Source organism: Dermacentor variabilis, chromosome 8 (assembly GCF_050947875.1).
Source record: "Dermacentor variabilis isolate Ectoservices chromosome 8, ASM5094787v1, whole genome shotgun sequence".
In the NCBI taxonomy this organism is placed as follows: Eukaryota; Metazoa; Arthropoda; class Arachnida; order Ixodida; family Ixodidae; genus Dermacentor; species Dermacentor variabilis.
Window position 1 is genome coordinate 13,147,587 of NC_134575.1, and position 26,434 is coordinate 13,174,020.

At 47.7% G+C, this 26,434-nt stretch overlaps 1 protein-coding gene across 2 annotated transcripts; it reads right to left on the reverse strand.

Annotated features, from left to right (window-relative positions):
- Nucleotides 1-7,721: 7,721 nt before the first annotated feature.
- On the reverse strand, nt 7,722-26,348 carry LOC142589655 (uncharacterized). 2 transcript variants are annotated; one of them, XM_075701185.1, is made up of 5 exons: nt 25,799-26,348; nt 20,019-20,958; nt 18,098-19,004; nt 13,852-14,220; nt 7,722-8,698 (listed from the first exon to the last, which is right to left on the reverse strand). In XM_075701185.1, exons 2-4 carry the CDS (start codon nt 20,900-20,902, stop codon nt 13,867-13,869), a joined length of 2,145 nt encoding a protein of 714 aa, XP_075557300.1. In that variant the 5' UTR covers nt 20,903-20,958; nt 25,799-26,348; the 3' UTR covers nt 7,722-8,698; nt 13,852-13,866. The 2 variants fall into 2 exon arrangements, with proteins under 2 accessions (XP_075557300.1, XP_075557301.1); XM_075701186.1 differs by having other exon boundaries at nt 26,241-26,322.
- Nucleotides 26,349-26,434: the final 86 nt, after the last annotated feature.

The following is a 26,434-nucleotide window of genomic DNA, read 5'->3' on the forward strand; positions in this document are numbered from 1 at the left end:
GCCACCGCAGAAACCAGCGCCCTTGCCACCTGCCCTTCCTGCCGGACTGCAACGAAGTGCCACCAATAGCGCATCTGTAAGTCGACATCCGTGTGCGCGGACCGGCTTCGAATGAACGACATCAAGGCAGCGAATGTGGCATTGTCGAAGTGGTCGCAGTGCACCCTAAGCGATATTCGGTGGGGGATGCTGCCGAGACCTGTACGTCTGCCACTGGACACGCAGGTCGTTCGCTTCCACGATGGTTACGTTGGTAATCTCGGGGCATTCTCGAAGCGTGTTAATGTCCCGCCAGCGGTAGTAGTGGTCCTCGACGACGAACTCGATCACTTAGTCCGAGCTCCCGGATCGTTCTGCACATGGCTTCGAGATGAACCGTTGGCGGCAGATGCCGAACGATCACAGACCTGAAGGAGTCGTGCTTTCCTGGAAGCGGTCGCCGACAACGGTACTCCGGTTCGCCGAAGAGTAACAAGTCGATGTGGAGCACGCTCAGCTCAGAGGTCTTCTGCAGGGCCGCTAGTCAGGGCGCCATGCACTGAGCGGCTTTCTCGAATGGCTGGCTGAGCGTCTCCGAAGTGTAGATCGTTCTGGGCAGCCGGAGGTGGCGTAAGCTGGCGCTGAGGGACACGAACTTTGCGAACGCGGCACCGCTTCTTGCGCTAGGGAAAAACAAAAAACGTGGATAATATGTGTAAGCTGGATATGCAATACATCCTCCAGAAAGCCCGAAGCTGGTTTTGCAAGTGTTTTTGTGCACTGATAAGTTATAAACACGAAGCAGGTAATTTATTTTTATTTAAGGGGTCAATAAAGGCAAATATTAAGTCAATAAAGGTTGTGATATGTCGCTCACTGGTACGCAAAACGACTACATGATGAACGTAGAAAAATTGTTGATTGTTCGCTCCGCGTCGTTATATATAGGAGGCTCGTGACGCACACGTCACGTGCCTGGAGTCCCGGATGATGTGCCAGGTTGTCAGCTTAAGACAGAGCAGGTTGTTCAAATTACATTCCAGAAACGTGTTTCGTGCCAAGGAAAGGCTTAGCTTAAGAGAAAATAGCGTCTGAAGGGTCCGCATACCTTTAGCAGGAATCAAATGTCCCACTCCCGAGCGGGGAATGATGACGTACTATCATCCGCGAAGAGGACGTTTTAAAACGCCATCTACATCATGCTCCTCAACATGTAAAATTATTAGCCCACAAATCATTTGTCAGGTCAAAACTAGAATTTGCATCGCCTATTTGGAATCCTCATCAAGCATACCTAATGATCTCGAATCTGCACGAAGTTGCGCCTCTTGTTTCATCCACTCGTCATATTTGTTTGATATCAACGTTTCCTATTTAAAAAGTGCATCTGCATTATACCCCTTATCGCTCCGTCGTCGTATTGCCAGCCTATCTTTACTTCACAAATTATTTCATAGCCCTATGCGCATCGCACCTTATATCCTTTCCCCTACACGCATATCTCACCGCATCAGCCATCAGCTACAGGTTGCCCCTCCATGCACCTGTCACGCTTGCAATTTTTTTTTTTTTTTGCTCGCACAGCTGCAGACTGGAACGGCCTTCCTAACGACGTTGCTGTCATCATGTGCCCATCGAGGTTCGTCGAAAATGTAAACACCTCCTGTTATTCTGACTATGTATATTTATTATTGTCACCCCTTGTGTGACACCCGATTTATTGGGGCCTTTAAGGTAATAAAATGAAATATCTGGAAATGACCACGGACGAATCGAGATTGTCTATTCCGCCACTCTGCGCATGCGCATTATGCAGAACATGGCGGACAACAGCGGCTGCGATGGGAGTGGAGGAAGATCTCTGAACTTAGCAAAGAAAGCAAGCATGTCGAAGCAGACCTACTGGGAAGAAAGGAAATTCAGCTGGAAGAAAGAGGGCGAAATCATGTGAAAGTGCGTGTTATCGAGCGAAACTGTGTGCTTGCTCGGGAACAAACCAGTAGGCCGAGTGTTTTGCTTTTCTTGTCCTCTCATTCCTCTTTAATGCGTTAATTTATCGCCTACTTTCCTGCTTGGCGATTTGGGTTGAGGGAGCAAAAACGTACCAACAACATATAAGACACTTACCGGAATATAGGTCAACATTCTGTCTCGAAAAATCAGAGATGAAGTCACCACTCGTATTATAGAGCGGTCTTTAACACATCGCGAGTTGTCTGGCCAAATCAAGGTCAGGGGTCGGCGTATTTATGGGTCGAACTATATCCGGGTTTATGCGGTACAGGGTTTACATGTTAACATTGCTATCGCGCTCAGTACGAACAAGAACGCGCGAGCGCTTTGCCCCGACCTTTCACGTTTTGACCATACTGAACGCGATAGTACTTGTCGAGGATGCACGTCCGCGTGCAGACCCTGCCAGAAATGGCAAAGCTATCGTGGCAATCTAATCGCCTGGACAGGAAAGCTCACTTCCGCGAGGATCCGATACCGTGAGCCTGACTGGCAGTGGTAAAGTGGCAGTGAGTAAAGACGACGCGAGAAACGCGTGTGGGCCTTTGCACCGCGTCGAATGTGCGCAACGCCCCCATATAGCTGCCTTGGCGTCGCTCTTTACACTTCTCCGTTTTCATTTCATACATTCGCGCGCTACGCAGTATGACCGTTATGAACTACGATCAACTCGCCCAAGCTGCTACCCCAATACCCTCTTGAAAGCTGTAATCATCCGTGACCCCCCACAAAAGCATTTCAGAAACTCCAGGGCTTACCTTTCTACAACGTGAAAAGAGGGGTGTGTGTGTAGAGGGGTGTGTGGTGTGTGGAAGAGGGGTGTGTGGATAGAATCGCAGGGGAGAGCAGGCAGACAATGGTTTTCACAGATGCAGCCACGAAACGAGTGAATAACAAACAGCGTTGGCAGTCACGGTGTTCGTAAGCGTCCGTACAATATGTCTGTAAAAAAATGAAATGCACATATCGGGCAATGCTTTTAGTTGAAACAATATACTCGAGAATAAAAATAAGGCAATTGTACTCACCTCTGCGATAATTTCACTTCCTAAACTCACGAGCTTGTCCAGCGGCAAATTCATTTTTTTCTGACGGTGTTATTTTGAAGCGTTCGGCTAGTTATGTTTCACCCGATAGCGGTGCGACGACAAGCTTGTAATCGTTGCGGCAAAGCCGCTGGTGCTGAAAGCGTTGCCGGGCTAGTTGTGATGCGCGTTTCGCAAGCAAAACGTGGTGCAAGCGAAGTGGACAAACGACAGCTCACGGGAAGAAGCTGGACGTGGGCTAGTTGTACGTGGGCTAGGATACCAACAGCGCTCGTCCTGTGTCCTCCCTTGTCCGTGTTTTTTGCGCTGTTTTAAGTATGAGTGGAAGAAAGCCACGAGGGTCCCTCCTCCTCCTCCTCCGAGAAGCCACCACGTTCTTTTGGCAGCGGGCGAGGACCGTGTAGGGAGCAACGAAAGGCACGGGGCATTCACGCTTCTTCGTACACCCATCCGGTTCTGAGCAGCAGAGCAGGCTCGGCTGCGCGCAGAATAGACTGCGCATGCCTTCGGTACTGCAAAGCCAGGGGACGGAGGGAAAAGCGGCGAGAGCGTAACGCATTCTCGGTGCTAGAAGAGAAACTTCGGCGAGTTGGTGGCGGTTCATGTTTCGGAAGTTAACAGCGCAAAACAACACGAGGACGAAGGGAGAGAAGAACAAGACACTGGCGCTGCTCACCACTGAAGATTTATTTGGGGGGGGGGGGGGGAATCACATTTATATACACCGGCAAACTAAGCTATGCGCATGCGCATTAGGAGCCATCCTGGTGACTTGTCGAAACACACGTGGAAGACATCAGTGCGCCATAAAGCTTCCATATTCCGCATAGTGCTTCCATATCTGGAAGAAAGTCTTTCACGGTAGATTATTATTAGGTTGACAGGAAATGCTTTCTGTTGGGTTTATGTTTCTTTATGTTTTGACGGAATGGTTTTATCCACGTTATGACACACTGACGTCTTCCGCGTGTGTTTCGACAAGTCACCAGGATTGCTCCCAATGCGCATGCACGTCGCTTAGTTGTTGACATGTTGGCCTGTGTTGGCCGGTGTATATAAATGTGATTCCCCCAAAATAAATCTTCAGTTGTGAGTCAGCGCCAGTGTCGTTTGCTTCTTTCCCTTCGTCCTCGTCTGTTTTGCGCTGTTAATTTCCGAACTATTTTCGGTGTTTTGATGTCACTTCGCCAGCTCGCTCGTGTAGCTGCTGCGCATACCAACGATTTGTACATACGGGATACGGCGTGGTACGGCGTGGTACGGCGTGGGTACGGCGTGGATACGGCGTGGATAGGGTGCCTCGATGTGCTCCTCACGTGCCGTGACATCGAAGCACTTTGCCCAAGCCTAACTACCTGCGCCAGTCACTGCACCTTTTTGTTCGAGGAAAAATGAGGTCCTACTCATACAAAGGCGAAAGCGTGATATGCTGAATGAAAACCCTGGTATTCCGTCGGCACAAGCTTCATTACTGGAGAAAAAGAAATAGTAGGTGCTAATGATGTCAGCACTGCTACACGCAAAGTTTCTTCAGATAGAGCTCGCTGAAACGGATTAAATAATAGTAACTTGAAAACTTTTCTACCAGTGTAGACGATCATGCGCAAGCATGTAACTCTGCTGGCAGTATACAGTGAAGTGATACGACAAGCGCACGGTTGTTTGTTTGTTTTCCTTAGCACAAGTTGCTGTGGCTGAACGAGCAGTAGCACTTGTGGTGATGTTATTACGCGGAGTGTTTCACGTAACTTGAACCAAGGGTTTTTAACAAAACCGGTTAGCCGCAGCTGAATGAAACCAACTGCGTATGGTTCGTCGTCATGCGGCGCTCCTTGGAGTAATATTTATATTCCGCTTAATTAGTTAATTGATTAAGCGGAATTATGCAAAACTTTTAATGTTCACTTTAGGGTCGAGTGCGTTTCCTTGCTTTGTAGAACGGATAAAGAAACGGCCGATCCACTTTTTTGTGGCGACGAAGTACATGCTGCGCGGTGATTTTTTTCGGCGCATAAGCCGCGAAATGTGAAATAAAACCACGTGACCGCGCCAATGCGCTGTCGTACTGCAGCAATCTCAACCGAGTTTCGTGCGAAAGAACCGCGCGCGCGGACCGTGGCAAAGTGAGCGACCGCGGTTCTTGGCATCGGCTTCGCAGTGCGTCAGCATCTTTGGCGGCGGCACACGGAAAAGACAAGTGGCCGTCTTTGATAAATGATAGGCTCGACGCAGCAGTTCCTTTCCACACCAACGCATGCGGGAGATTTTCGAAGCCTACGCTGTCTTACGTGTGATAGGGAAGCGTGTGTCAGCAAGCCCTCTCGCAAAAAGAGTTCGCCTACTTGAATGATAATATTATTTTTTAGTATTTTCGCATTTCTCCTAGCTTCCTTTCTTTTAAAATCAGTAATTAATTTTATTCAGTAGCTTACATTTTTGTCCCGTAGCCCCGCTCATTTCCTTTCTTTTCCCCACTCCATCTTCCTTTAATTTTAGCCCCGCTCTTCGTTCTCAGTGCTTAGCGCCCCTTGCGCGTGCCTTGCCTAAGGTCAAAGCTTCAACCCTCTGAGACGTCAAGATTCGGAATGATGCGGCGAGCCCAAGAATTCCAGTTTCTTTTTTCTTTTTTCGGTTCCCCTCCAACGGAGGGCGCTTTGCGTAGTCGTGGCTCGTCTGACCGAACCTCTTCTCTTACCCCCCCCCCCTCCCCTTCCTATCTGTCGAGGCGTTGTCTCTGTTCTCAGCCTCCTCTCTATCTCCCCCATATCTTCAGTGTACATATTTCTGGCGTCGCGCAAAATAAACGTTCAGTTGTTGAATAGTACCTACAATATACTTACTATAGTTGTAAGCGCACGCTTGTCTCACTTTCTTGTCCCTTCGATTTGCTCTTTTCGATATTAAAGATACGTACCAACAGCCCAACAGGAAAGTCTTCTTCAGCATAACGCCTCTTCTTTGTTTCACGTTTCTTTCTGCTGGTAGCAATTTACACCTACTGGGACAGTTCGCCCTAAAAAAATTATCTCGCATGGAAAAAAAAAAAAAAGAAATGCTAGACGGAGGTTTACGGGAAAGCTACCTAATATATTAAAGCGGGCAGCAGCATAGCATCTAGGCATCGGATATCATTTCAACACTTCTGTGTCCGCCGTGGTACCTATGTGGCTGTGGCACTGCTCGAGGTGGCGGGTTCGATGCCGACCTCGTCAGCCACATTTCGACGGGGGGCGAAATGCAAAAAAAAAAGGCTCGTTTATTTAGATTGAGGTGCTCGTTAAGGAACCTGAGGGGCTGCAAATTAATCCGTAGTAAGCCACTACAGCGTGCCTCATAATCAGATTGTGGTTTTGGCAAGTATGGCCCCCCACTTTCAACTAGAGTGTAGCACTTGTGCCACATCGCGATGTGCGGTGTGAGGAAATGACAATACTAGCCTTCTCGGAGGTTATGAACAATGGCGCACAACAACGTACCAAGCAAAAACATCTCGCTGTGTGTTCTAGTGCACTATGCAGTCAAAGAGCAGAGGTGCACGCAAGGTAACATTTATACCATCAACTCTCCACTCTCGTATTGTACTAACTGCTGAAGAAATTAAACATTCACCATCGTCAACGTCGACATTACTCTACCTATACCGTGTACCTATACATATACGTGTACCTGTACCGTAATAACCGTGCGGTACCCTTTAACAAATGTCTTGGGTCCCAAAAGTGTGTACTCTGTAATTGTATACCTTACTTATGTTAAATAAAATTTCATACTTTCTAACATCACCATTAATTATCGTCAGTCAAAGCAAACAGCACAGAAAGCTTCGCTTACGTCGATTGCCACAGTTTACAAGACCCGCATAATTTTCAGGGAACACGTTATCTGCATTTTCTTTTGCTTTTTCTTTTTTCATGACGCCTTATAAGCATGCTTTGTGCGCTGTATCAGTTGCGCGCAGATAGCATCTGGTGTTCGCGCCCATGTCAGCACAGTTTAAAAGCTTCCCCAAGTGGAGCGGCAGTTTAGATACGGTGGTATAACAATAGTGATCATTTAAGCTTTAATATTTCTTGCGATATCTTACAAATACGCAGAAAACCGGAATGTTGCTCGATGCTTCATGCGTCCGAGCAACAAAATAGACGGCTCCGTATCAATTCCACGCCGACCATCGGCTGGGCTTGCACATGCTAACCATTCATTTCACCTTCCATTCTTCTCACGCGACGCACCGAGTATAGCTGATCCTAGAGATAAAAGCCGCGGAGACACGCGCGGGTGATGTCCGAGCCACACGTGGTCGGGAGAGGCGTTGAAGCAGTACCGAACACGTACTTTAGTTAGGTTGGACACTTTCTAAGCGATGCCAGTGAGCTTAGAGAAAAAACAACACAAACTTGGCCGTTCACAAACGATAATAATACCCCTGGGTGAGGGTGACATATTTGGCGCGTTTCTTCTCGCTTACATATATATATATATATATATATATATATTCTTCCTTTACGATCGAAGGGCGCATAGGCGCCAAGGATACGCAAGTGAAACCACGCCCGAGGCGCACGCTCACAAAGACTCGCAACCGGTGGGCGCAAGAAGCACACGCGTAATACGAATCTGTAAAGTAACTCAATAGGTATACACTCCACGAGCCCTTGGCTGCACAACAGACCATCGGACGGCTCATGTTTTCATATCTTTATTCAATGGCCCATAAGCCTGCACATGTCTTCACTCAAGCTTACTGGACCGAACGGACATCATTCGTGCACACGCAGACTCACATTCTTTGGGGACCACCTAGATTAGTCTTCACGTTTACTCTCCCAAACTCAAAAAAAAAAAAACATGGAATCACATGAGTGACACGGACTCGCTAACTCATTCAGAGTCCCGGACTCGAAAAAGCTCCAACGCATGCTCGCAATCACCCAGTCTCACTCATAATCAAAGGCATTTAATCACGCTGGTGAAATGGGTCTTACTCAAATTAATTACTCGGTATGTGTAAGTATGGCGGAAGCGCGCATGCCTGTGGGTGAGCGTGAAAGCACCAGAATGTGGACGTGATTCAGTGCTGAGAAGCACGAGTCTCCACATGAGTTGAGCCGTTCCGTATAGCTTGAATATCAGTGACGGATGATGAGGGTGAGTGCACGTGATTATGGGAGTGAATGAGTACGCAAGCGTGAGCAGACCGGATCCGCCAGTGAGCGGAGCGTGGCAGTCCGTGCGAAGAGATACGAATGGGAGCGTGACTTAGAACGGAGCTCTGATCTTGCTTATGAATCGACGAGCGTTGTATATAGTGCGCTTGTTCTTCATACGAATCTGGGAACTGGACAAGGGTGCATATCTGTACAAGGCCTTGCCTGAAAAAAAAAAGAAAGAAAAAATACGCTGAGTGCGAACTCTCTGCCTTCTCCACTGGTTATCGGCAAGGGCGCCGGGACAAGTCGGTGGGCATGCGGACCAGGAGCACTGTCACAGTCGGTCGAGCTCCGGCAGCATCTTCAAGGTGACAATAACGCGCAATCGCAACCGCCGTTGCTGAAACGTCTTCGTCTCTGGCTGGAGCCGCTGTGTACACGAAGTGGCAGTTGACAGTCTCGCATGTCTTTTACTTTATTCTTGAAAGCTTCACCGGGAGTAACAGCAAGCTGCAAGTAGAAGAATAAAAGATAGGCGATTCAAAGTAAGACAGGGATGTCAAATTAAAGCGACGATTATAGCTTCTCGATAGACGTGCCCAGATATGCTGCTCGGGACACCCATTGGTCAGCTTAATTGGTTTTATTGCTATGAGGTTTGTGGGTGCTGCGACGTTGTCCTAGCTTCCGTGTCGGCCCTCATTACAAACCACATTAAAGAAGGGCAGTTTCGCCAAAAAGGGCGAAGTATTGAAACAGCAGAAGCTTGATGTCGGCGAGTTGGTTTAACGTACTTAAAGAAAAGAAAAGAGCGCTACAAAGACGCGGACTAAAAGAAGAACATCTACGAAGTATTGAAAACGACAGCAAGGTTTAGCGCCGCGTTGAAACTCCTCGGATGGTCTTCTAAGAATGAGCGGGGGTGACGTGTTGGCTCCACACACCACGCGAGGTGGCTGCTGCAGTGCAACAGAAACAACACCCTTGCAGCTATTGGGCATCTTTCAACGCTCGCTGTCGTGGTACGTATGGAGCGCCGCCACCGGGCATCACAGGCGTCGCACCTCAATGGTGCGCGAGATCCTACTCGGGCCACTGTATGTAATACGACGTGGTATGCACAAGGACTCTCAGAAAAAAAGAAAGAAATACTTAAAAGGCAGAAAACAAAAGGAAGTTCCGGGGCTGTACGTGCCAAAACGGCGATATGTCGTTATGGGGCATGCCGTTGTAGCGGACTGTACGCAATTACTTCGGCCTATATGCTTGTGTACACAATGATCATAGCAGCAGATGCACGTGGAATGCTCCACAGTCGACTGAGGCGAGCATGGCCTCCTCGTTTTTTTCCCCAGCCAAACGCAATACCCGACTCTCGCGCCTGTGCAGACCTTAGAGGCGTAGAGTTTCATAAAATAATTATTGTAAGAAACTCTATGCTTAGAGCATTCCACGCGTGAAATGCGCATGCGCGTCGAAACTCCAACAGCACGGCGGCGACGTTGCGAATGCGCCTCGAGTGTCCGTAAGTCATGGATGGATGACCGATGGTGCGTGACGGCATCCCTCGATGGCTCGAGTGCACACGTGGGCAACGCGAAGGAAGAGCCGGCGTCCGGTGGAGGAAAGCGTTTATTTCCGCAGCAAAAGCGTCTGCCCATGCTGCGCCAAGACAACGTCTCGTCTCACCCCGAGCTCCTCGTTATTGAAAGCTCCGTCTAGCTCGATCAATCGTCTATAGTCAATCTCTACACCCTCGTGCGGAGTTGCACAACACGCACAAGAACACAACATAAGCGTGCATTCGTGGATCGTGCCCGTTTTCTCCTGCCCCCGCCTTTCCTTTTTCCTTAATGCACGATGCTATTCTTTTAACGCCGTCCTGGCAGGTAATTAGGCATCAAGCACTAAAAAAACATCGCAATCACTCATCACCCAAGACAACAAGGAAGTAATAATGATTGTTCCTACGCTCAATAGGCGATACACGCGTCATTGAACAACCAACCGATATACTATTGTTGATCAACGAACCTTGGAAGCTCAATAACCATGATGTTCATTCTCATCTTATGAATTTGATTGATTCAAATAAATTTAAAACTTTTTCAGCAATCATCTATAAAGGGCCTTTTTTGTTACGTAATAGTCACTCCATGTGGTATCGATGACGCGTGAAAATGACGGAACCAACTTTCAGTTACACGAATGACCCGGACGCAGTTTCGGACATTTGTGACCATGGCCTTCCCCTGACATTGCAGGGGGGCATTGTGTGTTGAAATCAAGAAAAAGAAATGGGCATGGGCAGGGCATGTAATGAGGAGGGAAGACAACCGATGGTCATTAAGGGTTACGGACTGGATTCCAAGGGAAGCGAAGCGTAGCAGGTGGCGGCAGAAAGTTAGGTGGGCTGATGAGATTAAGAAATTTGCAGGGACAACATGGCCACAATTAATACATGACCGGGGTAGTTGGAGAAGTGTGGGAGAGGCCTTTGCCCTGCAGTGGGCGTAACCAGGTTGATGATGATGATGATGATGATGATGTGTTGTAAGGCATACCTCTGCTTTGTGCAAACTCGCATCAAAGTATAGCGACATTGCACTTGCGGTGAAAAGTTAATTTTTTTTCTCAGCCTCTGGCTTATGCTTGACATTACTTTGTTCACTGTTTCATTCTTCTTTTTTCATCTGAATCAGCATTTTATATAAAAGAAATTTTCAGCAGACATTCCGCATTAGCTCATATGTATAGACGCTAAACGATAATAAGAAGCACATTGATTCAAGTCTTTCAGCCTGATCCCTCAGCTAAGTCTAATCTATTTAAGATACTGCAAAACCAAGCGGGTCAGTTTGTCTCCAACTTCGGTGCTAGCCTTGACGGCGACGTCGAAACCGATAGCATTTTACCTTAATTACGTTCTTCGTGATTATGGCACACAATTACTTTACCATGCTGAATTGTCCTTTTTTAAACTTGAACCCAAAGCAAACTGTTATGCCAAGTTTTACTGCATATATAGCGCTCGTACATAATAAGTAGATCCAGGTTAAGTCTCTCTTACAGCTCATGCGTATTGTCGACCTGCCAATTGTAGCTTGAAACATCTGCATGCTTACCGATAACTGCGTCTTTTACATAAGCTTTTCTATAACGCATCTGACGAAATACCCCGGATAAAGATCTCAATTGTGTCGTAAGATAGCTAGCTGATGGCCCTGTGCTCAAATAAATTCAAATTTATTTTTTTCATCCCGACTCGTAACCAACTTTACTTCCTTCGCCAAATGCCCGACGCATTCGTTCAATAAGTAAAAGGTTGCAAATAAGTAGAAATTACCTTATCTAATCATGTAGTGGAATGCATAGATTCCTATCGCCTCAACGTCGAATGTAGAATGATGGCTTTTATAAAACGTCAGCTAAGGCTGTTGTGCCTGGCGTTCCCTCTGTACAAAGGGCTTCACTGGCCAGCGTGCAGCTATGGAATGTCATCGTCGCATCATCGTCTTTTTGACCATACAGAACTGGTGACGAAACCTGCGTGTCGCTTCTTCGTCTCTTTAAAGACCCATAGTTGACCATTGGGAACAAGTTCTGGGACCACGAACTGTAGTGCGCCACCGGCCACGTTGCGTCTCTAAACAGCGAAGTCATTATTTGTGTCCACCAGGACGACAACGAGGCTCGGTGCCGACTATTGACGGACAGCCAAAAAAAAAAAGACTCCCTTTGAGACGACCTCAATTCCGGCGCATTCCTTGGAAGCGTAGTTAAAGTTGTAGTGATCCACATCACCAGTGGCCAAGGATCAAGAGAGAAGAAGTAGAAGATAAGCTCACTTGAGAATGCCGCAATAAACCGATAGAGTCACCATGTCTACACAGAAATTTTACATTGGCGCAGTCGACAGGATTGACTTAAGGTAGCGTCCCAACACCCAGCGGCAGCGACATAAATACCGGATGACTATAAAGATACACTTTGATCGACGCCATAAAACGAAGGTGCCGGAGATTGACCCTGAGTCCATGATATTGGTCAGAAAAGGAACGGACTCGAAAACTTCATTCATTGGTCCGTACTTGGTTGCTAAAACAGACAAGCAGCAATGACCGTTAAAGACTATATATTATAATTGACCAAGTATAGCAGAATTGAAGAGGCACTGACGGAAATGCATGCTACCATATTACCAGCGGCAGGGCAACGACAGCCGGCCGGGAGAGTGTAGCGATCCACATCGCCAGTGGCCAAGGATCAGGAGAGAAGAAGAAGAAGAAGTTTACTTGAGGATGCCGCAATAAACCGATAGTCATTATGTCTACATGGGAACTTTACAACAGTTAAGGCGAAAATCGCTACAAGCTGGTTGTTACGGAAAGCCGACTAATCGCTGCAAAGTGCTAACGCCGACGACCTCCGTGGAAACAGCGTCGACAACTGTTCCACATGCAATTACTTCTCCATTACAAATCAAGGGCGGATCGAACGTTGGAAATCAGAGGCGGAGTCCGGAGGGCTGGTGCGATGCCATGGGTGGGACTTTGAGAAATGTGTGGCGACTTCAATGGGTCGAGAAAAGTACACTGAATTCCCTCGTCGAGGAAAGAAGGAAAGCAACTGCTTAAAAGAAGAGCTTGAGTGTTGTGAACGGTGCTCGGACATGTAAAGACTTTGGCATGAAGTGCGCCCCGATAACCATGGAGCCATTCCTGTGAACCTCGAAATGTAAATTTGTGCACAAAACTTAATTTTCTCAACGCTCTGACGTCGCTCTCTTTCGCCCGGAACCTTGCACGGCACTGCAGCCGTATAACATTCGTGGTCATCATTTAAATGTATCTGTATAGCGCAATAAAACAAGGACACAAGAAGAAACGAAGACGAAGACAAGCGCTTGTCTTCGTCTTCCGTTTCTTCTCGTGTCCTTGTTTTGTTGCGCTATACAGATACCTTTCAATGATGACCGATTAACAAGCCCATATCGCCACCCTCGTCACCTTCGCGGCCGCTCGCACCCCCAACTTCATTACAACGCACGTTCCGCCAAATGTAAACAAATTGCACAGAAATCATGACATCGAAGTTAAAATGAGCGCATACTTTAAGACCCCTTTTGAAGTAGGCACCACAAAAAGATTCATGTCAGTTAAAAAAGAAACAGCCAAACGTCATCAGCATTTTCATCCTAGGAAGCAATATGCGTATAACCTCTCACAGTCTTTTCATCGTCGCCACCCTTCATCTCATTCAGAAGTTCTGTAGAAGCAGAAAAACTTCCCCGCTTTACATAATTACCGCATCCAACATTATGTCGTGGCACTGCCCACACATTCCTAGTGGCCCGCCTATGCATTTGTACTAAGAGCGTTTCCTGCTTCTTCCCCAAAGCAGCCAAAAAATCGGAACGATTTTTACTACTGCAGCGCATGTGATTTCTTGCTCACAAAGCTTCAAGCTTCATAAGTAGCATGACAGCGCTAATACTTAACGCTTAGCGCTGCACAACCGATTCCTTATGCAGCATCCTTCGAGAATACTTAAGGAATTACGAATGATGAAATAGTTTATATCCGCAACACACATTATTGAGGATTTCTTTCACACTTGGTACAATAGTAAATTTTAAAAAAAACACACGGCGTTTTACTCACTCAGATGTGCTCAAACTACATGATGTCTTCGAGCTTGAGGTATTGGCGGATGTGCAACCAGCAATGCACTCCGATGTCGGCGAGCTGAACCTCGGTGCGACGAGGACGGACGCACTCGACCTTCGATCTGACGACCCCGGCCATCCTCATGAACTCGTCGAGGCCGAAGCACCGCACTGCCTTGAAGGCTTCGCTGACCATCGCCTTCGCCTCGCCGTTGGACACCGCTGCACCCTCGCGCACGAGCTCCAGGAGCCAGGGATGGTCGTGCATGGTCTCGAGGTATCGTGCACCGTGTTCGCTGTCTTGCCGGCGCAGAACAAAGCCTGCCGCTGTCATGACACGGCTTGCGTTTCTTCTCGTAGCTTTCTGCACATGGAATTTAAGATTTCGGGTTGAAGTAAAAAAGAAGGAGAGAGATAACTCATCTGAAGGAAGGCTGAGTAGTCGACCTGAGCTAGCACGCTATAGCCTGCTCCTCTGCACAGGGGGATGGGGAACGGGGACGTAAAGGTGCGACAAGGGTTGCTGGTGATGATGACATAGAAGAGGGATGCACAGCGATGAAGGCAAGTTCAGCATTATTATGGTATCATTATTATTATGATCGCAAGCGCTGTTTATCTCAGCGAACTGATTGAGCAGCCTCTCTACGGGAAGTTTGCCTCTCGCGATTTTTCGGAGAATACGAACTTCCTGTTGCATATTCCGGCAATTCTTCGGTGTTGAACCAGGACAGTTGGGACATTTAAACGAAGATGCACCACAGTCGGCGGTAATAATGATATATCCACCGCAACGCTGGTAGGTCACTTGATTTCTAGGCACAGCGCTTACTTGGCCGATTTTGTGACGTTTCCAATGACCTCGGAACGAATTGTCGGATACGGTGTATCACGTGCTCCACTTTGACAGAAGTTGGTAAAGTCGGAGCAATAAATACTCACTCGATGCACCGGGGAGCTTCCCAAACGGTAAACATCAACAACGCGCACCTATTAACTCAATGATTTTAATGAATCAATGAATCAGCCGAGTCAATGAATTCCGCCGTTGAGCTCCCCTGCAGCATTTGAGGTGGTTCGAGTTTCCAAAGGCACGTTGCCTAAGCATGAGCGATGAAGTAGGCGGTGACCTAGTTCAGGTGACCGAGCAAACATGTTCTTGCTGATTCTTGATGAATGTGGGTTCACGAAAATGGCAAAACCAAAAAAAGCTGCATAACAGCGGGAGGACCAGAATACCAGTTTGTTTGTCTTTGCTTGCTTGTCTGTCTGTTTGTTTGTTCTCTGTCACTGGCTCATACCCACTATGGGGAATTGGCCAAAATGCGGATGGAATTGGAAGACGATTAGGAATTCCGTGAAAACAACTTAGATCATTGGAAAGAATGAAAACAATAGAAAATAAGTAACGATTATGAATTTCACTAAAAATGTTTAAATAATTATAAACTCTTCAACGGCTGAGCATACACTCTAGTGACGTTGCCCAAGAGGGAAGCTCCGACGAAATGCATTGGCGTTCCACTTACTTATGTGCTTCAACACATAAAACAGCATTTTATTAAAGACAGTAAGTTGAACAAAAGTGCATTTTTACCGCAAGTTCCACGGCGCATATCTCGAAACCGGTGTCATCCCCATAATCCGTTCCAAGTGTATATGCCTTGCAAACTCACTATAGATTAAAATATGCGCCGTAATGTAATTAATAAAGTTAATTCGTGTATTTTAATTGTTAAACTAGGACGGGCACGAAATGTCCCGCCATCGTTACCGAATTCCTCGGTACTACACTTCTCGACAAGCTACTTGAGGACATTGGACAAGGACAGTATCTATCCTCTTACTGTGGACGAAATTACGAACAGATCTTGTGCTTGGAATAGTGCAATATTTTTCTCACAAGAGCGCCAATTTCGCGGCGCGATTATTGGGTCTAGTTTCTTTAACCGATGCATCTGCCAATGGTGTCGCTTTGCCGCCGAAGTCGTTTCTGAAATCAAGCAAGTTCAACATTTCAGCGTGTTCGTACCGGTACAGACGGTGCCAGTGTAATGCACAGGAGGCGCCATTTGTTGTGCTCGCTGATGAATGTAATTCTCATGAACGTATCCTCATGTAATTCTCGCGAAGTGCACTTGCCGCTCATTGCACTTGGCTTGCTGCGAGGCGACCGGTGATCGCCAGGCAAACGCCAAGTTTCGTGTGCAGGAAATCTCTAAATAGCCGGTTTTCGTGTTCTCCCAAGGGAGAGCAGCAGTATCGATTAATCTGACGTCTCCGTTAAGGACAGTACCCCGCTCAAACTTGTTAACATGTGTAACACGGTGTGGCTGAGTATCGCCACCGCTGTGAGTCGGGATACTTGAGCGGTGTGGAACGAGCTGAAGTTGAACTTCCAAACTGCTCATTCATCGGAAGGATGATACACATCACGTTTTACGTGTGACACGCATCGGGATGATAGGAAATACCTGTACGTGCTTTTTGTTCGGCCGTTAATCGTGCAGTTCGACATGGTTACAGGCTGTTTCAGTCCCGAAATCCGGACCCGACCAAGCTGTTTGAAGTCATGGACCTCCTTGATTGGTCAATGCTGTCGAAGATAGTGATTGGTCAATGCTGTCGAAGATAGTCCTCGGTGAGCATGCGTCTTCTATCTGCTGACCGAGAAATGCAATCGCTTCACCTGCATCCATGTGCTCTGTGTTTATGAATGCTTTTCGCAGGAGATCACACGCAGATTGTGAAAAGGACCGCATGTTAGGCCACTGTCGCACGTATATTGCGGCTTGTGTTCAATCCCCCGTTAAGAGGCTTCCCGAGATCTCGGAGCTAATCATAAGCTTCGTATAAGGTACACTTTTGTTCGCGAGATGTCATTTTCCAACTGTGCGGAAGCTATCTGCCGCCGAACCAACAGGTGACGTAATCCAAAATTGAAATGGAGCAAGGAGTTCCGCAGGCGAAGCTTCCATTTCTGACTGTGAGCGAAAATTCGATTAGCTTTGGCGAACCATAGCGGAAAAACGCTGCGGTGAGCCTCTTTTGCTCAATCTGACAAAATTGGTCTTTGTCATCCCTTGCATGCCTGTATCGAACGCTACAGTGAACAGAGGTTTTAGTCTGCTCTCCGTGACCATGAAATAGGGTTCACAAGAGCAAACTGGCCACGCACACTACAGATGATTTTCCATGTTCGCTGAGGCCTCAAGGAGTGGTATGGATGCTGTGATAACTTCCAACCAAAACGACTTCTCGGCTTAATCTAATACCACCGCAATATAATATATAAAGTGAAGCGGTGTAAAGTGCTGTTACTGTTGTTGTACGCGAGGGTTCACCTTCAGTAACGCACTATTTGTAGTTGTCGTGGTGTGGTTCAGTGTACATAGAGGCACGAACCTGCCAATAACAAATGGCTACATTTTACGGCAAATCTTGCGGCTCTCTTCTTATCTTTGGGTATGTTTGAGCTACAACTTGTTCAGCTTTGGGCTAGGCGCCTATTTGTGCTGCCTGGTAACACTGCCAGCAAATAAAATCCGCGGTCACGTGGGTTACACTGTGTAATCTGCGTATCGTGCCACTCTTTTCCTCTATTGGTCACACGCTCGTCCTTTCTGTCTTAAGCTACTTTGTATAAAACGCCGAACAACGGAACTCCAGCGTATTTCAAAGCTATCGCTGCCTTTGACAGTTTCAGCAGTTTTAGCAGTTTTTTGACAGCTTTAGCGTGTCCGGTAAGCTGATGCCGTTTGCGGATTACCAGATTATCGGGTGTGTTCACGTAAACGGCCGGGTTGTTAGCGCTACCTGGTGGTGCAGAACTCAAACACACACAGCTATTGCAGTTACAAGGGTATTCCGCTTCGCGGCTGGTGCAAACTTTCGGCAGCGGCGTAATCGTGCCGAAATTACTTTTCTAAATATTTATTTTTCGGAAAGAACAGTTAAGAAATACTGAAACCTGTCTATAAGATATTGTGTTGAGACAAACCTCCACAAGAGGTCACTATCAGCGCCTGCTAAATCGGTATTACGTAAACGCCACTGCGCATGCCGCAATAGCGGACAATCTATCAGAACAAGTTGTTGTTTATTAAATGATTAATAAATGGTGACTTTGTGCGCTAAGCCTTACCACTGAGCCGATTGACCCAGCTAACCCAACTAGCTGGTGATGCCAAACCCTGAAGAGGTAGACAAAGAAAAGCTCGCTTCAGTAACCCCAGTCATACCTGTATGTTTACCAGAACGAAGTTCTCGTAGTTTCGCGATGCCTTCTTGCGCTCGTCCCCATGGCTGCCGAAATCACTGCTAAACGCCTCGGGAGCGACGAGCGGAGTTATGCAGACGTGAACCAAGTTTCGATTCTTGCGAGCGCTCGTTGCAAGAACGTGCAAGCAGTCGTAGACCCGCGGTGGCAGTCCGTAGATGCTCACTCTGGTGAGGTTCGGGTTGGACGCAAGCGCAGAAAGCACTTCGCTTGCATGCGCGTCGCGTCGCTGCCAGTCCTGCACGTCGTGCCGCTCGTACTCCATGTCCAGCTCGACGGCCGCAAGCGCAGACCGGCTCCGTATGAGCGCCGTCAAGGCAGCGAACGTGGCTACGTCGAACCCGTCGCAGTCGACCCTAAGAGAGATGCGGTGACGGATGCGACTGAGGACTTCGAACGTTGCTCGTACATCCTCGAGGTATGCGTGCTGCGCGAGAGAGGCGCACGGCTTGCGGATGGTCACGCCGGCAATTTCGGTGCATTCCCGAAGCGACCACATGTTTCGGTAGCAGTAGTACTGGTCCTCGACGACGACTCGGTCGCTCAGTCCGAGTTGCCGGATCGCGCTGCACATGGCGTCGAGCTTAGCCGCAACCGGCAAATGGCGGACGACAACGTGCCGCAGGGTGGCGTTGTCGGCGACTGCTTCGAAGAAAGCGAGGCACTGCGGTTCGGCGAAGCACCACAAGTCGATCCGCAGCTCGTTCAGTTTCGAACGCTTCCGTAGAGCTGTGAGCCAGAGTTCCATGCATTCGGAGTTGTCCCAGGACGGTTGGTCGTACACCCACTCGCGGCAGGGCGTGCGGGGCAGCCACAGGCGCCGTAAGCTGGGAGACACCAATTTGGCATACGTGGCGCAGTATCTTGCGCTGGAAAAAAGAATGTGTGGACAAGATGCGTAAGCTAAATAGGCTGTCCTCTTAGCTGCCTACGTAGACCGTCTCCGAAGCTGGCCGGAATCGGCACACACATGTTGACGGCGACATGGCCAGCACTGGATAAAAAAGCCAGAAAAGACACACAAAAGGACACGCCCACTGTACTAATGTGCTTCAAGAGAATTAATCGGTGGCACGGTCGGTATTTTCTTGTTACGACCTTTAAAACAGCCCTCGAAGCGCCACGTTGCTCTTTTTCGTTTCTACGTTTCACTTAAACAGCAAACTTATCTTCCGCTGCGCTTTCATTGGCCTCATATATGGTCAGAAAATACGGCGAGACACAAACAGTTGTCACAGATAATCTATTTATTTTAGTCGGCCTGCAGTGCTACGGCAAGCTTCGAAAATAATTGCTACTGCAGGGACGTTACACGACTGCCGCTTTCTGTCAACTTTTCTTGCTCAAGGTGGTTTGGAGCCTGCAACACCTTATATTTCCAGAGGGATCAGTTATAGCCCGCAAAGAAACTTCACGTCTACTCATCGAATTCTTAAGAGAGACTGGCTTGATAGACCTATGGTGAAACCCTTCAGCGGTATTGTGCGAGACGCTCGGGCGGAGCAATTGCCGGCCTTGTTCGCCAGGCTAAACCCGCCTGTTGCTACAATTCACCACCACCACCACCACCACCACCACCACCACCAGCCTTTCAGGAAACTGACATAGATGGTAATTCAAGAATTTTCTCTGTCCTGCCATAAACCTCGATTTGGAATCACTCTGAAGTGTTATACGTACTCAGCTAATCATACTGTCCAACTATGTGCCTTATCTATTTTTTTAGTCAGAGTGCGCATGAAAGTGTTGCCCTGAGCCCCACTAGAACTCCTGCCGATGGTGGCCATCAATCATCGATAATGACAACGCAAAAAAATATTCGAGCAATAAGTAGCGGCGCAAAGCAAAGCGTTGAGAATAATCGAAGCAGTTGAATAACTTACCTGTCCGCGTCCGCGTCGTCAAAGTCAAAATTCAGTTCCTCCAAAGTTGTCATCCTGCACAGAGCGTTGACATGACGCTCTAACACGTCTCTTCTGGAGAACGGGAAAATGTCGGTACTTTTTATCAAGTACGTGAGTTTTTTCAGCGAGGTGCCTTGCTTGGTGAGGTACCGGCTAAAGTTTCTGCCATCGTTACAGTACATCACGTCCCGCCCGATGGTGAGATCGGCAATGGTTTGGCTTTGCACCAGCGCCAGGATGAATCGAGCAGCCGCTGCTTCTGTCATTGCCAAGTGAGCCACGTTCAGAGTCGTCAGGTGCGCCACGTTTTCTTCGAGCAACACGCATTCCACCCAAATCGTCGATTTACATTTCTTATACCAGAAACAATCCATGAAGATCAGCTCGTCGAGCCGCGAGAGTGTGTCGGTCAGCATGAAGAGGCTGGCGTCTATCACGTCGTCACTCTTCAACCAGAGAGTCAAGCTTTTCACCGCGTCATTGCGTTCAAGCGCCGCCAGCAACGGACCGTAGTTCATCGCGATACAGCTCAGTTCCACGGCGGTGATACAGCGGTGCTCTAAAAGCAGACCTCGAGCGACGTTCAGCGACTCACGCTGGTCATCAGGTGAGCTGTAGAAGACAAACCTGCAATCGATTTTTCGGGTGACTGCAAGTCGGGCGTCCCCGCCGCTTCTTCCTCGGCCATCTTCACACAGCTCCAGGTCAGCGAGAAGAAGAAACTCGTTGATCTGACATCGGTGCTGCAGCAGTTGACATCTGCCGCCATGCCTCTTGGCACATTCGGGATGCAGGTAACGGGGACGCTTTCTAGCACCATCGCTGTCGCATCTGGCATCCGGCGGGAGTGCAGCAGACGACATGTCCGATGCGATGCTCCGGCACGCTGGACCAGTCGTTCAGCCGTCTGGTGTGCCATCTGCGCCAGAAGATAGTAATCACGTGCAAATTTAAGGGGGCATGGCACGATTATTTCACGATACAACTCGTCTGACCGGGATCTTCGTACATAATATGACCGCAGTGCACATTATGAGTGAATTTTCCTGCCATCGACATTTTTAAACCTAGTCTTCATCATTTACTTGTGGCCGCTTTGGTAGCCTGGCAAATCTCGCGCATTCGCAGCTGCTGACATCCTAAACTGCCCGCCGCTTCTCGCGTCTGCTGTAGTGGCATGCAGTGGCCTCAGCACACGGGGCAGGCGCCCGGTGACTAAAATATGCTGCCGCCGTCCCGTAGAAAGGACGTCCAACCGACAAGACATTTTCAACGATAGCAAACGCGCGCCTGTATCAACGTTCGCTTGAGCCTGAAGCGTTCAGCCGAGCTTTGTCCTACGTTCTAGCACGCCGGTGCTTAGTCATGCGAGAAGCTGGACACATATGCCTCAAGATGAATAGCCAAATTTCCGACTCTAAATCGCAGCACGTGCCATACAGGATATTGTTTCTTCCGCTCGCCATGCTGTGCGTTACGGCGCTGCTGCTGAAATGCGAATCATTAGCGCTGCTTACAGATATGAAGACATGGAAAAAAGAAAAGAGAGAACCTTGTGGGAAAAAAATCTTGTTTATTGTATTTTTTTCCCCATGGCATAAAAAGTGGGGGAAAAACGAAAGGTTCCCATTTACTGAAGAAAATTGAGTTCATTGATGTAAATCATGTGAAAATGAGGTTGGTGATACTGTGCAAGTGTAAACATTCAGGCGATATATTATCTATTCTAGCATATTTGATGGTGATGGTGTGCTGCGTCTCCATCTTTTCTGGCTCACAGACGCAAGCTCACCCGTAACTGATCGCACAGGACAGTGGATCCGACCTTTTGCGGTTGAAAAACGACAGCTTCGACAATGCTCTCGTTACCAATGATCCAGAAAAGCTCTGTGAAAACATTTCAGGTGACTTGCATAGTATGCCTATAGAGGTCTTGGTAGATATGCAGAGCAGAATTTGTTGATGTCTAAACTAAGCACTATAGTTTAGCAATTATGTGCAGCATGCTTGAGTATGTATCTACTCTGCGCTTGCGTTTCTTGGCAACAAAAATCGCGCACATCTCTACAGGGCTCCCCAGCTAACTTTAGCCAAGCTTTCTTTAAGGTGAAAAGAATTCAGCGCAAACACCCAGGACAACCCACAAACAAGAAACGAGACAAGTAGTAGCGCTGTGTTTAGCTGAGGTGCTCAATGAAAAAAAGATATTTAAAAAACGCGGTGCGAGGTGCAGTTATAAAGTCTACGGCGTTCGGCCGTCAGACCTCTGACGTCCGAACATCATATATGTCCTAAAATCATGTCTTGCACCGTGCTTTTTCAATATATTTTTTTCAGTGAACAGCTTGGCTAAAGTTAGCTAGGACACCCCGTTGAATGGTTCCATCCGAGTTTCCTGCAGGGTGGCTCAAAAAGCACACCTCTGTGCCCCGCTGCATAATTTAGAAATTATTGTGCCAGTACGACAAACTACTAGGAAGTTTGTACCCGTCTGTTAAAAAAAACAATCATCAACCTGTTTCTTTCGACATCGCTTACTTATATCACCTGGCCATTGCATCGGGCCACTGTCTCATATTTCAGTGGATACCGGCTCATTGTGGCATCCTGGGCAACAAAAAAGTAGACGAAGCGGCACGAAAATGTATTCAACACCAAAACTATAAGCGGATTTACTTGACTAGAACTGATGCTTCCCAACTAGCTAAAATGTTTGCTTCTGAAGAAAAGGATCGGCTCTGCAGCTTGCCTATCCACCATTACCCTTTCCTTTACTCAGTAGACCAACATCTCAGATCCAGACTCCCTCCCAGCGTTCTTCGCCATCTGGAAGCTCTATATCATCGCCTTCGCCTCAAAACCACCTATGGAAACGGCTTACAGTACCGCTTCGGTCAAGTGACAAGTCCGCACTGCAACAACTGTGGCTCAATTGAAACCGCGGAGCATATTCTGTTTGAATGTCCAGCGTATGCCGACGAGCGTGCGCTCCATGAACATTGCATACATTCCATTACACAGACCTTTATCCTTTGACTGTGCCTTAGGCCCTTTAGCCTGCCCTACGCAACAGAGGCGCACGATGAACTTGTTGTTTATATACTTTAAAAACATTGGTCAACTAGACCAACTTTAGTTGTACTCTGTCACCCTCATGCACATTTCACGCGGCGAATTCTGTCGTATCACTGCACGACGGTGCATACACTGAAAGGCTCTACCATTGCTGGCCGTTGCCCGTGGGTCAGAAAACTCAGTAGCCATTTCTTTTTAACTTCTTCCTTTTTTTCTCGCCTCTTTCCTTATGTCTTTCTCTCTCCAATTTCCTTCCCCACGCTGAGTAGCATGTCAGCGATGTCTATACGCCGGTTAAAATCTCTGTCTTTCATTAAAGGGTTCTCTCTCTCTCTAACAAGGAAAGGATCGACAAAACGCCCTTCTTCCCATCGGTTCTCAATTAAAATGCACGTACTGCAGCCGCATTCTGGTGGCTGGCTTTCTGGCTGCACCAGTCGAATTGACACACTCGTGGAGCAAGATACTGAAGATATCGGTTCCCATAAATAATTTAATTCACTACATTTCACTTCATACGGACAATCCTTACCCTTACAGATGAAGCAGATTATGTTCTATTAACGCATCACGCTTCACGAATTGCAATATGTGCCCTTCTACGTGAGTAGAAGGCTTTAGTATAAGGTAAAAAGGACGCAATATCTAAATATGGTCGGTTGCGCTGTCCTAGTGTTCCCCACAGTGCTCGTCATGACGTCGCTGATTTCGATAGCACTTGCGTCGATCTTATGTGTAGCTAACTGCTTTTCATCAAAGAAGGACTCAACCTGGCAAGTTTTGAGAACATATCTGAAGCCAAAAACAACCACGGGAATAAAATGCTTCAATATTTCGCGTCACACGCATCGGCACGCGTATGCTCCGACGAAAAATTTATGTAAACAATTTCAAGATACAGACTTTTAATTGGGCCAGTCGGTGAAACGTATTTGTCAACGATGGAGAGTAATGCATGCATGGAACCAAAGGAAGGCGACTCTATTATGTCTGCAGTGCCCGCCTTTCGTTCGCACTTCCATCTTAAGGTTACCACGCTCGTCGACACCCGCTTTGCGTTTTCTGTTTGCGCAAATGTGATTTGGTCGGGAAGCGCACTTATAAAAAACGCCTTTCACAAAAATAAAGAGGATTGTCTTCCGGGCCTCGAGGCTGGTCGTCCGTTCCCCGAATACCTGCGGTCAACAACACAAATGGGTCAATTCTTACATTTGGTAAATTAAAAAAAAATTAATTCTGGAATTTCATGTGCCAATTTACCGCTATCTGATTATGAGGCACGCCGTAGTGGGGGACTCCGAATTAATTTGGACCAGCTGGAGTCCTTTAACGTGCCCTCAATGCACGGGACACCGGCGTCCTTGCATTTCGCCCCCCATGGAAATGCGGTCGCCGCGGCAGGGATTCGATCCGGCGACTTCGTGCTTAGCAGTGTAACACCATAACTGCTAAGCCACTGCAGCGGTTTTACAGTCGACAGAGTTGCTAAGGGCGCTTGACCAGTCCACGTCTCCTTTCTTTGGTCCCGGCGTATTGCGCTTCATAGTTGTCAAGTAACTAAATCAGGTCAGTCTTTATTTCTTCCACTTATTTACCACAATATTTCCCACGGAGCTAATAAAAAACGGTCAAAGCAAGATGGTGATTGACGATTTGGTGAATTGTAGCTAATGAACACTTTGTAACGGGTGGACTCAATATCAGTGTCGTAGCCAAGAGAAAAACAAGCGGGGGGGGGGGGAAGGAAAACAAGAATATCCAGCGCCACCTTTAGGAATCTACATGCGAAGCGCAGCTTTTGTGAAGCGGTTAATGAGACGCTTTAAATCTGCCCCACTTCATTCCGGCGTCTTTGGCGTTAAGCAAACTGGAGGGTGCACGCATTCGCACTTGCTCACCCGTGCTATGCCACCGGTACATTATTCCTTTAGGCGGCCGTATGACGTCGTGCATACATAACGCCCTTCGGTTTCGGCGCGTTTCGCAGTGCGTATCACTTATTTCACTGTACGTCGAAAAAGTTGGAGGCTGTATACATACATACATACATACATACATACATACATACATACATACATACATACATACATACATACATACATACATACATACATACATACATTTTATTTCGAGAAATACAGGACTTCTGGTGGAAACCATCGGCTAAAAGATGTTAGAAACAGCTTGGCCGAGGAGATAGCACTACTGTTTAGATGCCCAAAGCAAAAAAAAAAAGGAATCACCAAAGTAAATGCACAATAATAAACGGGAATAATATGAAGACTCAGAAACACATTTGAGACATAATCACGTAAACAGAAGGCTTAGAAATGCGTTCGACATGTGTCTGTTGACATTTGAGAGCCCTTAGAGTTTTTCTTTCTTTTTTTTTTTTTTTTCGAGAGCGGCTAAGCAGAAATATAGCATAGCAGACAGGTCCATACGTGACACACGTTTTAGTTCGTGCCTCGTTTTCCAAGTTGTTTACATTCTGTGACACCTGCTTCGATCGCGCAGTTCAAGCTTTGGAACAGGCACAGCTTATAGAGCAAACGAGCACGATAAATGATAAACTAGGGTTACTTTACCTCTCTTCTTTTACCGTCACGTTTTCGAGCGTGCTAAGGACGTGAAAACTGGTCAAATTCTTTGAAAATTCGGACGACGCAAAAGCGGCCACTCACCCGCCGATGCAGCGTGCGTAGACATGCCGCCGATGCGCGCAACACGCAGAGTCGTGCGGTCTGTCGTTTACCGTGGGAGACGAGGCGGTGTACTCAGTGTACTGCTCAAGAAAACGTGTGCGCGTATCCCTCGAGCACGGCAGCAGCGGCACCAGAGCCTCACGTGAGACGGGCCCATGAACGCCGTAGAGGGAGAGAGAGAGAAGTTCTGGGACGAAGAGGCACTGTTTTTACTTCCCACCTCAGTGCGGGAGCAGAGAACCAATGCAGAGCACAGCGCGGCACGGCGTCCTCCCGCCTTTTTTTTTTTTCTCTGTGGGAGTCAACGAAGGGACCACAACAAACAACCCCTGCTCCTTGCTCCCCCGCCCTGTCCTTCCTCTCTCGCGCGTAGCCTTTCCCCGGGGTGAAAAGTGGAGTTAGGTGGATTCCGACAGCTCACCGTATCTGCGAGCGAGCACCCGCCTTCTAATCAGCTCCTAAACCGTGATTGGAACACAACACACGCTACGTACACGGCCGTTGCATAGCGTCAGAACGGAAGTGATAAACCGGATACAGTTGTCCAGAATACCGTTCGTATGGTCATCCGCTTCCGCTGTTCGCTGTACTTATCAGCACATGCTTATAACATCT

What these genes read in the sequence shown, in the direction of transcription:
- LOC142589655 (XM_075701185.1), bottom strand. Translation starts at nt 20,902, where the DNA reads ATGTCGTCTGCTGCACTCCCGCCGGATGCCAGATGCGACAGCGATGGT. An exon ending in GACGACGCGGACGCGGACAG is followed by an intron (nt 19,005 to 20,018) that starts GTAAGTTATTCA and finishes TCTTTTTTCCAG; the next exon opens with CGCAAGATACTGCGCCACGT. An exon ending in TCGTTCTGGTAAACATACAG is followed by an intron (nt 14,221 to 18,097) that starts GTATGACTGGGG and finishes TTCCATGTGCAG; the next exon opens with AAAGCTACGAGAAGAAACGC.